At 56.7% G+C, this 12,369-nt stretch overlaps 1 protein-coding gene across 1 annotated transcript in view; it reads left to right on the forward strand.

Annotated features, from left to right (window-relative positions):
* The first annotated feature begins 323 nt into the window (after positions 1 to 323).
* SLC30A3 (solute carrier family 30 member 3) overlaps positions 324 to 12,369 on the forward strand; it is a 36,168-nt gene continuing 24,122 nt past the window's right edge. Inside the window, exons 1-6 of the mRNA XM_026659080.1 lie at positions 324 to 330; positions 682 to 879; positions 1,298 to 1,444; positions 2,566 to 2,719; positions 3,255 to 3,459; positions 4,502 to 4,607. Coding sequence (XP_026514865.1) covers positions 324 to 330; positions 682 to 879; positions 1,298 to 1,444; positions 2,566 to 2,719; positions 3,255 to 3,459; positions 4,502 to 4,607 — 817 coding nt within the window. The remainder of the gene's footprint in view (positions 331 to 681; positions 880 to 1,297; positions 1,445 to 2,565; positions 2,720 to 3,254; positions 3,460 to 4,501; positions 4,608 to 12,369) is intronic.

Raw genomic sequence — 12,369 nt, forward strand, 5'->3', positions numbered from 1 at the left:
CCTGACCCCATATCCCTGCCCCATAGTCCTGACCAGCAGTCGCCCCCCAACTGTTCCAGCTTTGGGCACCCCTGGGGAATCCAGGCTTGGGGTGATGTCCCAGGGCCACCAGGGTCCACACTTGCCAAGCCTCCTTTCCCCGCGGCCTCTCCCAGGAGCCTGGGCTGCTCTGGGCTTTGCCCAGCCTGCGACAGGACCAGTCACCTGGGCCCTCAGGGGGAACCCAGCCAGGCTGGCGAGGGGGCAGCAGGTGCCCTGGACTCACTCCATTGCTACCTAGCAGCAGAGCTGGGTGGAGCCAGGGCCCCCAAAGATGAGGGCAGATGCCGGGTCGGTGACAGCCCCTCCCGTCCCGGTTCCCAGCCCTGCTCTGGGCCCAGTTTTTCCTAATATCCAACCTACACCTCCACCCCTGCAACTTGAGACCATTGCTCCTTGTTCTGTCATCTGCCACCACTGAGAACAGCCGAGCTCCATCCTCTTTGGAACCCCCTTTCAGGTAGTTGAAAGCAGCTATCAAATCCCCCCTCATTCTTCTCTTCTGCAGACTAAACAATCCCAGTTCCCTCAGCCTCTCCTCAGCGAGGAGCCGGGCTGGCCTGTCCCAGCCAGGTGTCCCGTGGGCTGTTGGAACTGGGGTGACCTTCGCACTGACCCCCTTGTGTCTCAGTCTCTTCACAGGCTCCCGGGAGCCCTTCCCCGGCCTGCCCCCGGAGACCAGCCCTGTGGCTCCGTCCCTGGAGCTGGAGCGGCGCCTGGCCAGGCACTGCCACCGCAGCCCCCGCACCCCCAGCCAGAGCCGGGCGGAGCCGCAGGCCTGTCGGAAGCTGGGCATCGCCTGCGCCATCTGCTTCGTCTTCATGATCGGCGAGGTTGTCGGTAAGGTGGCAGCGGGACCCCAGCCCGGCTTGTTCCTGGCCCTGCTCAGCCCGTGCTGCGGGACGTCCTGCTCTGCACCTTGCTCATGTGCTGGCTGGCAGGCGCAGCCCGGGTCTCTGGGGGCCAGGAGAGAGGTGCCCGGCGTGGGCCTGGTGCAGCCCCCGGCCCCTCAGCTCTGCGGGATGGGGCAGCTCCCCTCACCCGCTGCCAGGGTCCCCACATTCATGGGAGTCACCTGGCTGGATCCCGCCCGCCCTGGCAGGCCCCCTGGCAGCGCAAGGGGACGCCGTGTCAGTGCCCAGCGCTCTGGGGAAGGAGCCAGCCCCCGCAGGCCGGAGCGGAGGGCAGAGGTGCTGCCTGGGGGCTGTGCGGGGGCCCTGCCAGCACCTGGCGCTGAGCTGGCCAATCTCTACTGCAGGCGGGTACCTGGCGCACAGCCTGGCCATCATGACTGATGCTGCCCATCTGCTGGCGGACGTGGGCAGCATGTCGGTCAGCCTCTTCTCCCTGTGGGTCTCCGCCAGGCCGCCCACCAAGACCATGACCTTCGGCTGGCACCGCTCAGGTAAGGGCCCCACCAGGACATGGCTCCAGCCCAGCACTCGCTGCCCTCACAGACCTTCCCCCTCCTCCCCCCGTCTCCCTGCCATGCTGGGGCGACCTGGGGACTTATTTCCCTGAGCCTGGGCAGCCCGGCAGAGCAGGGGCCAGCCTGTGCCCCCACTCCCTTCGGCCCGTGGGGAGCTGGGGGGGCAGAGCCCTCACCCCCAGGCCACAGGCAGATCCTCCCCGCTGGCCACCTTGGTGCACCACATTACCCATGATGCCTTGCCCCTCATAGGCTTCACGAACCCCCAGGGTCTGTGCTTTGCCCCAGCCCCGTCCGGGTGCCAGCCCCCCAGGGGTCCCACTCTTCCCCCAGGGTTGGCCACGCGGCCTCACCACCTCTGATCCCGAGCCCCTGGGCTCCAGCCCCCTGCCTCAGCCCAGCGAGTCCCGCTGAGCCAGATGCCCGTGAGAGACTCGGCCGCTCTGCAGGGACCCCTGCACCCGCCAGTGCCTGCAGGGACACCAGGCAGCCTTTCCCCCAGAGCTGGTCTCGGTCCCCTGGGCGTGGCGTGGGGGGCCCTTGGCTTGGCCCAGAGAAGTTGGGGTTAAGTCCCTGCTGGCCAACGCCAGGGCCCCTGGAGCCCGGCGGCTGCGTGCGGGTTCCTGGCTCTGTCTCTGTCTGTCAGTCCCAGCAGGTGAGAGCTGCCGTGTCTCTGGTGAGCCCAGCTCTGGTCCCAGCTCCTGTCACCTTCTCCTGCAGTGCCGGCTCCGCGGCCAGGCCTTCCCGTGGCCAGGTCACTGGTCCAGGCCTTCGGGCTCCCGTTGTCCAGAGCCTCCCTGACGGGCTGGTTCTAGCCAGGCCTAATGACCCCCTTGGCTGACCCTAGGCTGTCCTGTGGCCCCCCGTCTCCTGCCCTTGGCACCGTGTGCACACCAGCGCCAGGCACAGAGGAAACTGAAGCAGGCACGGGCCGTGCACAGACATTGCCAGCGTCCCTGCAGCAACGGGCCCCGCAGGCAGGTCTTTAACCCTTTCCTCCCTGAGGGACGTGGATGGGTCCCAGCCGGGCTGCTCCCGGCCACTCCCCTCCGCCCCCACAGCTGCGGGCGGCGCTGACTGCTGCCCCGTGCCTGCAGAGACGCTGGGCGCCCTGGCCTCGGTGCTGTCCATCTGGGTCGTGACCGGTGTCCTGGTGTACCTGGCCTCAGCCCGCATCATCAGCAACGACTACGAGATCGACGCACGTGCCATGCTGGTCACCTCCGCCTGCGCCGTGGGCATCAACGTCATGTACGTGGCCCCCCTGCCCCCCGGATCCCTGCCACCCCCCCCCCCCCCCCCCCCGGATCCCTGCCCCCCGGATCCCTGCCCCCCAGATCCTTGCCCCTGCCCCCAGATCCCCAACTGCCACCCCCACACCCCCAGACCCCTGCCCCCCGGATCCCTGCCCCCCAACTGCCACCCCCTGGATCCCTGCCCCCCAGATCCTTGTCCCGCACCCCTGGATACCTGCCCCCATCAGATCGCAGGCCCCCTGAATCCCTGCATGCCACCCCCCCACCCCTGGATCACTTCCCTGCCCCTCGATCACGGTTCACCCTGCCCAGGTGACTGTCCCCCCCCCACCCTCCCCAAAATGATGCCCCCCAGCCTCCCTGGATCACACCCCTCCCCACCTGACCCGTTCCTGCCTCTGCCCAGCCCCCAATCAATGCCCACCCACCTTGCCCATTCCGGGGGGAGGGGCTCTGGGATCTGCCGGTGCTGCGGCCCCCGGGGCTCTGTGTCTGCCCGCGGCCCGCTCAGGCTCCCCGCTTCCCTCCAGCATGGCCTACATCCTGCACCAGTCGGTCACGGGCCACGGCCACGCCCGGGGCTACGAGAAGATGGAGGAGAGTCCTGGCTGCTGCGCGCCACCCGGGGGCCCCCCGCCCGGCAGCACCAGCGTCCGCGCCGCCTTCGTGCATGTGGTGGGGGACCTGCTGCAAAGCCTCGGGGTGCTGACAGCTGCCACCGTCATCTACGTGGAGGTACGGCACGAACAACCCCAGGCCAGCGTCTAACACGGCCCTGCCTCGGCCTCCTGGCGCCCCAGCTAACCGCGTCCCTCCGTCCGCCGCCTCGCGCCCACACCAACCACGGCCCAAACTCCTCTGCCTTGTGCCCCCGCTAAACGCGGCCCAAACCCCTCCGCCTGGTGCCCCCGCTAACCGCCTCCCTCCGCCTGGCGCCCCCGCTAACCGCCTCCCTCCGCCTGGCGCCCCCGCTAACCGCCTCCCTCCGTCCGCCGCCTCGCGCCCACACTAACCACGGCCCAAACCCCTCTGCCTTGTGCCCCCGCTAAACGCAGCCCAAACCCCTCTGCCTGGCGCCCCCGCTAACCGCGTCCCTCCCTCCGCCGCCTCGCGCCCACACTAACCACGGCCCAAACTCCTCCGCCTTGTGCCCCCGCTAAACGCAGCCCAAACCCCTCCGCCTGGTGCCCCCGCTAACCGCCTCCCTCCGTCCGCCGCCTCGCGCCCCCGCTACCCACGTCCCTCCCTGCGCTGCCTCGCGCCCCTGCTAACCGTCTCCCTCCCTGCACTGCCCCCCTGCCCCTCTTTCCACGTCCCTCCCTCTGAGGGGCCCACCTGTCCCCTCCCCCATGGGTTCGCCTTTGCACAGACACCTGTGTGCCCCGCTCCCTGCCTCGGCCTGAGCTCCTGGGGTGGGAGATGCTGTCCCAGGTGGCAGCAGGCCAGTGACCCGGCCCTGCAGCTCCTGCCTGTCCCGGGGCTCCCTGGGGCTGGGGGGAGACAGGACCTGCCATGGGGAAATAGACTGAGATCCCCACAGGCCCCCTCACTGGGACCCTGGTGCCCAGCCCCAAGGAAGAGCCCTATGCCAGCTCCCCATGCTGGGCTCTGCCCTCTGCTGCCACGTTCCCTCGGTGCCCCCCCCCCCCCCCAGCTTCGGGACAGTGGGGCTGGGCCAGGGACTCCTGGGTTCCACTCCTAGGTCTGACCCCTCACTGGGTGCGGCTCTGGGGATCCGCTGGCTGCCTGGGCATAACCCCGACCCTGCCCCTTGCAGCCCCGGTACAAGATCGCAGACCCCGTCAGCACCTTCCTCTTCTCCGTCTTCGTGCTGGGCTCCACCGTCACCATCCTCAGGGACGTCTTCCGGGTCCTCATGGAAGGTGAGCTGGGGGGGCATGGTGGGCATGGTGCACAGAGGAGCTCAGGGGGGTGCGGGCAGAGGCTGCAGCTGCTGGGCAAGGCCAGGGGGCAGGCAGGGGGCCAGGGGTCATGGGGCAGGGGAGGCTGGGTGCAAAGCCGGGGGCCAGGGCCAGGGAGCAGAGCTGGGGGCAGGGGCAGGGTCTCACTGAAAAGGGAGCTGGGCAGATTCTCTGTTGTAAAAACCAAAATTATTCTGAGCTACGGCAGCCACAACCTGCCCCCTGACTGATCGCCCCAAACCCCCCTCTGCTCCCCACAACCCACTCCCTGGCAGATCATCTTAAGCCATCACCCCTCTGGGTCCCTGCTGGGTTGCAACACAAAGTATGGGAGAAACTGAGGCACACATAGCATTTATAAAAAACAGTACAGAAAATTCCCCCTTTGTAATATCTCTTTCCCCATCATGACTGAACAAAGCAGGGTCCCTTTAACCAACATCCTGGAGAAGTTTGAACCCACAATTTGTTGGGAAAGAGTCAACATGGTTTTTGTAAAGGGAAATAATTCCTCCCCAATCTACTAGAATTCTTTGAGGGGGTGTAACGATGCTGGGGTTTTTCCACCTCTAAGGCAAACCAAACCAGCCAGACAAAGACGACTTCGGTCTCACCCCACTGGCTAACCACAAGTCACACAAGCAATTCCCTTAGACACTCCAGTTTCCCAGTATCACCACCAGTGCCACTTGTTATGGGGACAAATGGTTATGAAAACCAATACCCCAGTAAAAGAAAAAAGGTTCTCCTGATCCCATAGGACCAAGCCCCAGACCCAGATCAATATACAAATCAGATCTTACCCACAAATCACGCTGTTGCCAACCCTTTAGAATCTAAAATCTAAAGGTTTATTCATAAAAGGAAAAAGATAGAGATGAGAGCTAGAATTGGTTAAATGGAATCAATGACATACAGTAATGGCAAAGTTCTTGGGTCAGGCTTGTAGCAGTGATAGAATAAACTGCAGGTTCAAATCAAGTCTCTGGAACATCCCCAGCTGGGATGGGTCCTCAGTCCTTTGTTCAGAGCTTCTGTTTGTAGCGAAGTCCCTCCAGAGATAAGAAGCAGGATTGAAGACAAAATGGAGATGAGGCATCAGCCTTTTATAGTCTTTTCCAGGTGTAAGAACACCTCTTTGTTCTTACTGTGGAAAATTGCAGCAAAATGGAGTCTGGAGTCACATGGGCCGGTCCCTGCATACTTTGCTGAGTTACAAGGCGTATTTGCCTTCTCTCAATGGGTCAGTTGTATAGCTGATGGTCCTTAATGGGCCATCAAGCAGGCTAGGCAGAGCTAACACCAACTTGTCTGGGATGTTTCCCAGAAGCATAGCATAAGTTTGAAATACAGACAGTGTAGAGCCAATATTCATAACTTCAACTACAAAACTGATACACACATATAGACAGCATAATTATAACCAGCCAACCATCACCTTGTCTTAGACACCTCATTTGATCCCGTTTATACAAGATTTGGTGCCACTACAGGACTTTGGTTGCAACCATGTTCTATACGGTCCCAGTTCAAATCAATAACGTGACAGGGGGTCGACAAGCATGTGGACAAGGGGGATCCAGTGGATATAGTGACTTAGATTTTCAGAAAGCCTTTGACAAGGTCCCTCTCCAAAGGCTCTTAAGCAAAGTAAGCTGTCATGGGATAAGAGGGAAGCTCTTCTCGTGGGTCCAGGGCCGGTTCCAGGGTTTTTGCCGCCCCAAGTCGCGATCGGCGGCAGCTCCACCGCGCTGCTTTCTTCTTCGGTGGCAATTCGGCAGCAGGTCCTTCCCTCCGAGAGGGACTGAGGGACTCCCCGCCGAATTGCCGCCGAAGAGCCCGACGTGCCGCCCTTCCCCTTGGCCGTCCCAAGCACCTGCTTGCTGAGCTGGTGCCTGGAGCTGGCCCTGCATGGGTCGGTAACTGGTTAAAAGACAGGAAACAAAGGGTAGGGATAAATGGTCAGTTTTCAGAATGGAGAGAGGTAAATAGTGGTGTCCCCCAAGGGTCTGTGCTGGGCCCAGTCCTATTCAACATATTCATAAACCATCTGGGAAAAGGGGGAAACAGTGAGGTGGGAAAGTTTGCAGATGATACAAAACTACTCAAGATAGTTCACTCTTTGCAGTCTGCTTTGGAGATACAAAGGGATCTCACTAAACTGGGTGACTGAGCAACAAAATGGCAGATGAAATTCAATTGCTGATCAATGTAAAGTAATGCACATTGGAAAACATCATCCCAACTATACATGTAAAATGATGGGGTCTAAATTAGCTGTTACCACTCAAGAAAGATCTTGGAGTCATTGTGGAGAGTTCTCTGAAAACATCCGCTCAATGTGCAGCGGCAGTCAAAAAAGCGAACAGAATGTTGGGAATCATCAAGAAATGGATTGATAATAAGACAGAAAATATCATATTGCCTCTATATAAATCCATGGTACGCCCACACCTTGAAAACTGTGCGCAGATGTGGTCTCCTCATCTCAAAAAAGATATATTAGAATTTAAAAAGTTTCAGAGAAGGGCAACAAAAATGATTAGGGGTCTGGAACGGCTTCCATCTGAGGAGAGATTAATAAGACTGGGACTTTTCAGCTTGGAAAAGAGACGACTGGGGGGTGGGGGATATGATAGAGGTCTATAAAATCATAACTGGTGTGGAGACAGTAAATAAGGAAGTGTTATTTACTCCTTCTCATAACACAAGAACTAGGGTCACCAAATGAAATGAATAGGCAGCAGGTTTAAAACAAACACAAGGATGTATTTCTTCACCCAACGCACAGCCAGCCTGTGGAACTGGTTGCCAGGGGATGTTGTGAAGGCCAAAAGTATAACTGGGTTCAGAGAAGAATTAGGTTAGTTCCTGGTGGATCGCTGCCCAGGTGTGTCTGTACCCAGTGTCAGGCTGCCTGGAGCGGCTCACGCCCGCGAGTGCCACCCTTAGGGCAGACTGGCGAAAGCAGGGCAGACCCCCCCAGATGGCAGCGTGGCCTACAATTAGAGGTCACTAAGCCAGTAACAAATGCAAACTTCTAGGGCTCTGGCTTATGAGGAGATAACTGGCTCTATGGATGAGGGGAAAGCAGTGGATGTGTTATTCCTTGACTTTAGCAAAGCTTTTGATACGGTCTCCCACAGTATTCTTGCCGCCAATTTAAAGAAGTATGGGCTGGATGAATAGACTGTAAGGTGGATAGAAAGCTGGCTAGATCGTCAGGCTCAACGGGTAGTGATCAATGGCTCCATGTCTAGTTGGCAGCCGGTTTCAAGCGGAGTGCCCCAAGGGTCGGTCCTGGGGCCAGTTTTGTTTAATATCTTCATTAATGATCTGGAGGATGGCGTGGACTGCACCCTCAGCAAGTTTGCAGATGACACTAAACTGGGAGGCGTGGTAGATATGCTGGAGGGTAGGGATCAGATACAGAGGGACCTAGACAAATTAGAGGATTGGGCCAAAAAAAACCTGATGAGGTTCAACAAGGACAAGTGCAGAGTCCTGTACTTAGGACAGAAGAATCCTATGCACTGCTACAGACTAGGGACCGAATGGCTGGGTAGCAGTTCTGCAGAAAAGGACCTAGGGGTCACAGTGGACGAGAAGCTGGATATGAGTCAACAGTGTGCTCTTGTTGCCAAGAAGGCTAACGGCATTTTGGGCTGTATAAGTAGGGGCATTGCCAGCAGGTCGAGGAACATGATCATTTCCCTTTATTCGACATTGGTGAGACCTCATCTGGAGTACTGTGTCCAGTTCTGGGCCCCACACTACAAGAAGGATGTGGAAAAATTGGAAAGAGTCCAGCGGAGAGCAACAAAAATGATTAGGGGTCTGAAGCACATGACTTATGAGGAGAGGCTGAGGGAACTGGGATTGTTTAGTCTCCAGAAGAGAAGAATGAGGGGGGATTTGATAGCTGCTTTCAACTACCTGAGGGGGGGTTCCAAAGAGGATGGATCTAGACTGTTCTCAGTGGTACCTGATGACAGAACAAGGAGCAATGGTCTCAAGTTGCAGTGGGGGAGGTCTAGGTTGGATATTAGGAAACACTATTTCACTAGGAGGGTGGTGAAGCACTGGAATGGGTTACCTAGGGAGGTGGTGGAGTCTCCTTCCTTGGAGGTTTTTAAGGTCAGGCTTGACAAAGCCCTGGCTGGGATGATTTAGTTGGGGATTGGTCCTGCCATGAGCAGGGGGTTGGACTAGATGACCTCCTGAGGTCCCTTCCAACCCTGATATTCTATGTTTCAGTCTCCCCAGGGAGACCCAGCCATGCCCCTGGGGCTCACCATCCCGCCTGGCCCCCTGACAAACTGCACTAGTGATCAGAGGTCACCAAAAATCACTCCACATTCAGGTTGTTCCCAGACCTGAGCCAGTCACTTACCCCAGAACAATTGGCCCCCTGGCTCTTACACCAATGCCAGCACCCGTAGCCAGTCCTGGAATCAACGAGCGACAGGTTTGTTAACGAAATGGCAGGTTAGAGCCAGCGAGTGAAGAGCTGCAGTGAGCTGTCACTTCACAGGGGCATTCAGGGCAGCACCGGGGGACTCGGGCTCCAGTTTCATGTCTCTGGCCCCGTGAGGGCGACAAGATGAAAAATCTTCACGTCCATGATTTTTATTTCCCTCTTCCAGCCTGCAAAGCGGTGGGCCGCGGCTGCTGCACTTCTCCATGGGGACAGGGGACAATTAAAGCTTTGGCTAATAATGGCCCGCTTTCAATTTGAGCGCCCTCCTGGGTGGGTCCGTTCCCGTGGCTGGCGTCACATGGTCAGAGCGAACATCGCCAGGGAGAGTAACGCAGGCAGCAACTGCCCAGCATGTTAGAGAGTGAACCCCACACTTCCTCGTCAGTCTGAGCCACACTCACCTACAGGGGACCAGTCTAGGGCGCCAGCTACGAGTTTGTCAGTTCTTAGCTAATGCCTGCAGTCGTATCAGGTCTACCAGCATCGGCCTCCAGCAGTTTTACCCTTCGCTGGGGCCTCTCTCACCCCTGGGCAGGGCAAACCCCTCTGGCCCTCGCCCTGCCCAGGTCTCCCAACGCTCAGCCACCACAAGGCTCAGCTCTGCTCTGCTCCCCAGCGAGGCAGGCCGGGCTGGTGTAACGCCGCCGGACCCTGGTTGTCAGCGGGTGGAATTGAACCTGGGACCTCTGGAGCTTAGTGCATGAGCCTCTACTGCATGAACTAAAAGCCAACTGGCTCTTAGCTAAGCCTGTAGAGCAGAATCGTTTTATCTCTCTCTAAGTGGTCTTGGTGCCACTAGATGGGACAGAGCACCAGTGTTTTCCCCGGGAATTGAAATTAGGGGGGGGTGTTTGAATTTATGGGGAGGGGGAGGTCAGGGCCGATGAGGGGTGAGACCATGAGGGTGAAAGTGGGCTGTATGGCACCATAGTAAAAACTGAAAATGTTTCACAACCATTTTATTAGATTTAACTCGTGTTTTAAAATCATCACACAAATTAAAGTTGGCTACTCAACCCTTCTATGAAGCTCGACATCGACATCCTTCTTGGTTTGTTATAATTTTGCACAACTCTGTTAATGAACTTCTTGAATGCAATGCGTTCATCTTTGGTGGCTTCTCGTATGTCCGGTACTTCCATTCCTTCAATTAATATGCTCATTAGTTCATTCACATGATCAGGCAGAAGGCGACTTCTTACAGAACACAAAATTCTATTCAATGATGAAAAAGAACGCTCAACTGTAGCTGTTGTGACTGGGAGTAGCAAGAGATGAATTCCTACTTTTTTCATCCCGGGAAATGTAGCACAAAGATCGGGTCGAGCCATTAGTGATGATAAAAATAAGTTGAAGTCAAATCTTCATTCATTCGTCATATGATATTCCACCCTGCGTTCAAATTCTCTATTCTGTCCTGAGCACATGGCAGCCCCATTGCTGGTAGTGCCTCACTCCACTCAACTGTCGGTGTTTTATAGGACAGGGATCTGTAAAAGCCACGTAGAGGTTGAGTAGAATCTAGAAGTCGCTGTTGTAGATTTTTAAGAATCAAGTCTGTGTACTTTTTCAGTTGTCTTAACAAACACTTCTTGTCCTCTTCACTTAAGGATTCAATATAATTGCTATCATTAGTCAACTTCTGGACTGAAGTCTTTGCTTCTTCCAGTATTTTTTCAATGGATAGCTCTCTGATTGATCCAAATGTAGCTCCTATTGCTGGACAAAGATCTACTACTGTTGTAGCAGATGCCTGGATGGCACTGTTTAATGACCCAAGTGGTTTCAACGGTAGACTTACAAGAGAGAGAATAGCACCTAAGATAGTCTTCTCTGAATGTAGTAGCAAAAGTAGTCCACCAGCCTCACTACTTAGATCCATCCCATCTTGGTAGATACTTTCCAAAGCCAGTAATAATGGCTGGAGTAATTTTAAGACAACAGCCAAGGATCACTCATGAGAAAGTCAGAGGGTTTTCCCAGGTTGGACTAATTTGAAATTCAGTCCCAGTGTAGCTTCTATATTTTCCAAGATATTCAGTCTTTTTGGACTCTTGCTGAAAAAAGAATATAACGAAGACATTAAATTTGTAGCTTTTTAAATGTCTTTTGAAGAGTCTGCAGCTTGTACTAGCGCTAGTTGGAGTAGATGCCTCTGCAGTGTGTATAGGAGAGATTAGGGTTACACTTTTCTCTGAGCAAAGCCAGTGGTGAGCTGGAGCCGGTTCGCACTGGTTCGCAAGAACCAGTTGCTAAAATTAGACGCCGGTAGAGAACCGGCTGTTAAAGGGCCGGGCGGGGGGGAAAACAACTCCGGTCCGCGGGACACATCCGGCCCGCAGGACCGTCCTGTCCCCCACCTGAGCTCCCAGGAGTCCCAGCTGGGACTTCCCCTGGCCCCTTCCCCAGAGCCACAGAGTGCCGAGCCGCCGGCAGCTCAGCTCCCCAGACCTGCCACTTTGAGCAGCTGCCAGCAAAGTAAGGGGGGCAGGACGAGTTGGATAGGGGGTGGGGTCCTGGGGGGCAGCTAGGGTGGGGGGTCTCGGGAAGGAGTGGTCAGGGGACAAGGAGCGGGGGGGGGTTGATGGGTTGCGGGTTCTGAGGGGGGCAGTCGGGGGCAGGACATGAGTGGGGGTCGGGTGGGGGGGGATAGGCTGTTTTGGGAGGCGGGTGGGGCTTCTACTCACTGGGCGGTTCCCTACCGGGTCTTTGGCGGCGGGTCCTTCACTCGCTCCGGCACTGAAGGACCCGCCGCTGCCATGCCGCCGAAGACCCGGTAGGGAACCGGTTCCTAAGATTTTGGCAGCTCATCACTGAGCAAAGCGTGTACTCCACCATGTCTTCTGGAGAAGTTTGCAGCTCTATCAAGTGGTTTGAGCATTGGCCTGCTAAACCCAGGGTTGTGAGTTCAATCCTTGAGGGGGCCACTTAGGGATCTGGGGCAAAATCAGTACTTGGTCCTGCTAGTGAAGGCAGGGGGCTGCACTCGATGACCTTTCAGGGTCCCTTCCAGTTCTATGAGATAGGATATCTCCATATATTAAATGCACAAGCAGCCATCTGTTTGGGGTCCAATTAACTCTTCTAAGATGTGGGTTGTCACAGATGCAGTCAATCTGTCTTCTATAACTAGAACATCTAGAAATGCATCTACTGGCCTACCCCTGACATCAAGATAACGTACGCGGTGACTTAATACTTGATGCGCATTTGCATCGGTGCATTCAGCAGCCATGTATGCAC

The sequence above is a fragment of the Terrapene carolina genome, unplaced genomic scaffold (genome assembly GCF_002925995.2).
Source record: "Terrapene carolina triunguis isolate 2854851 unplaced genomic scaffold, T_m_triunguis-2.0 Scaffold569, whole genome shotgun sequence".
Lineage (NCBI taxonomy): Eukaryota > Metazoa > Chordata > Testudines > Emydidae > Terrapene > Terrapene triunguis.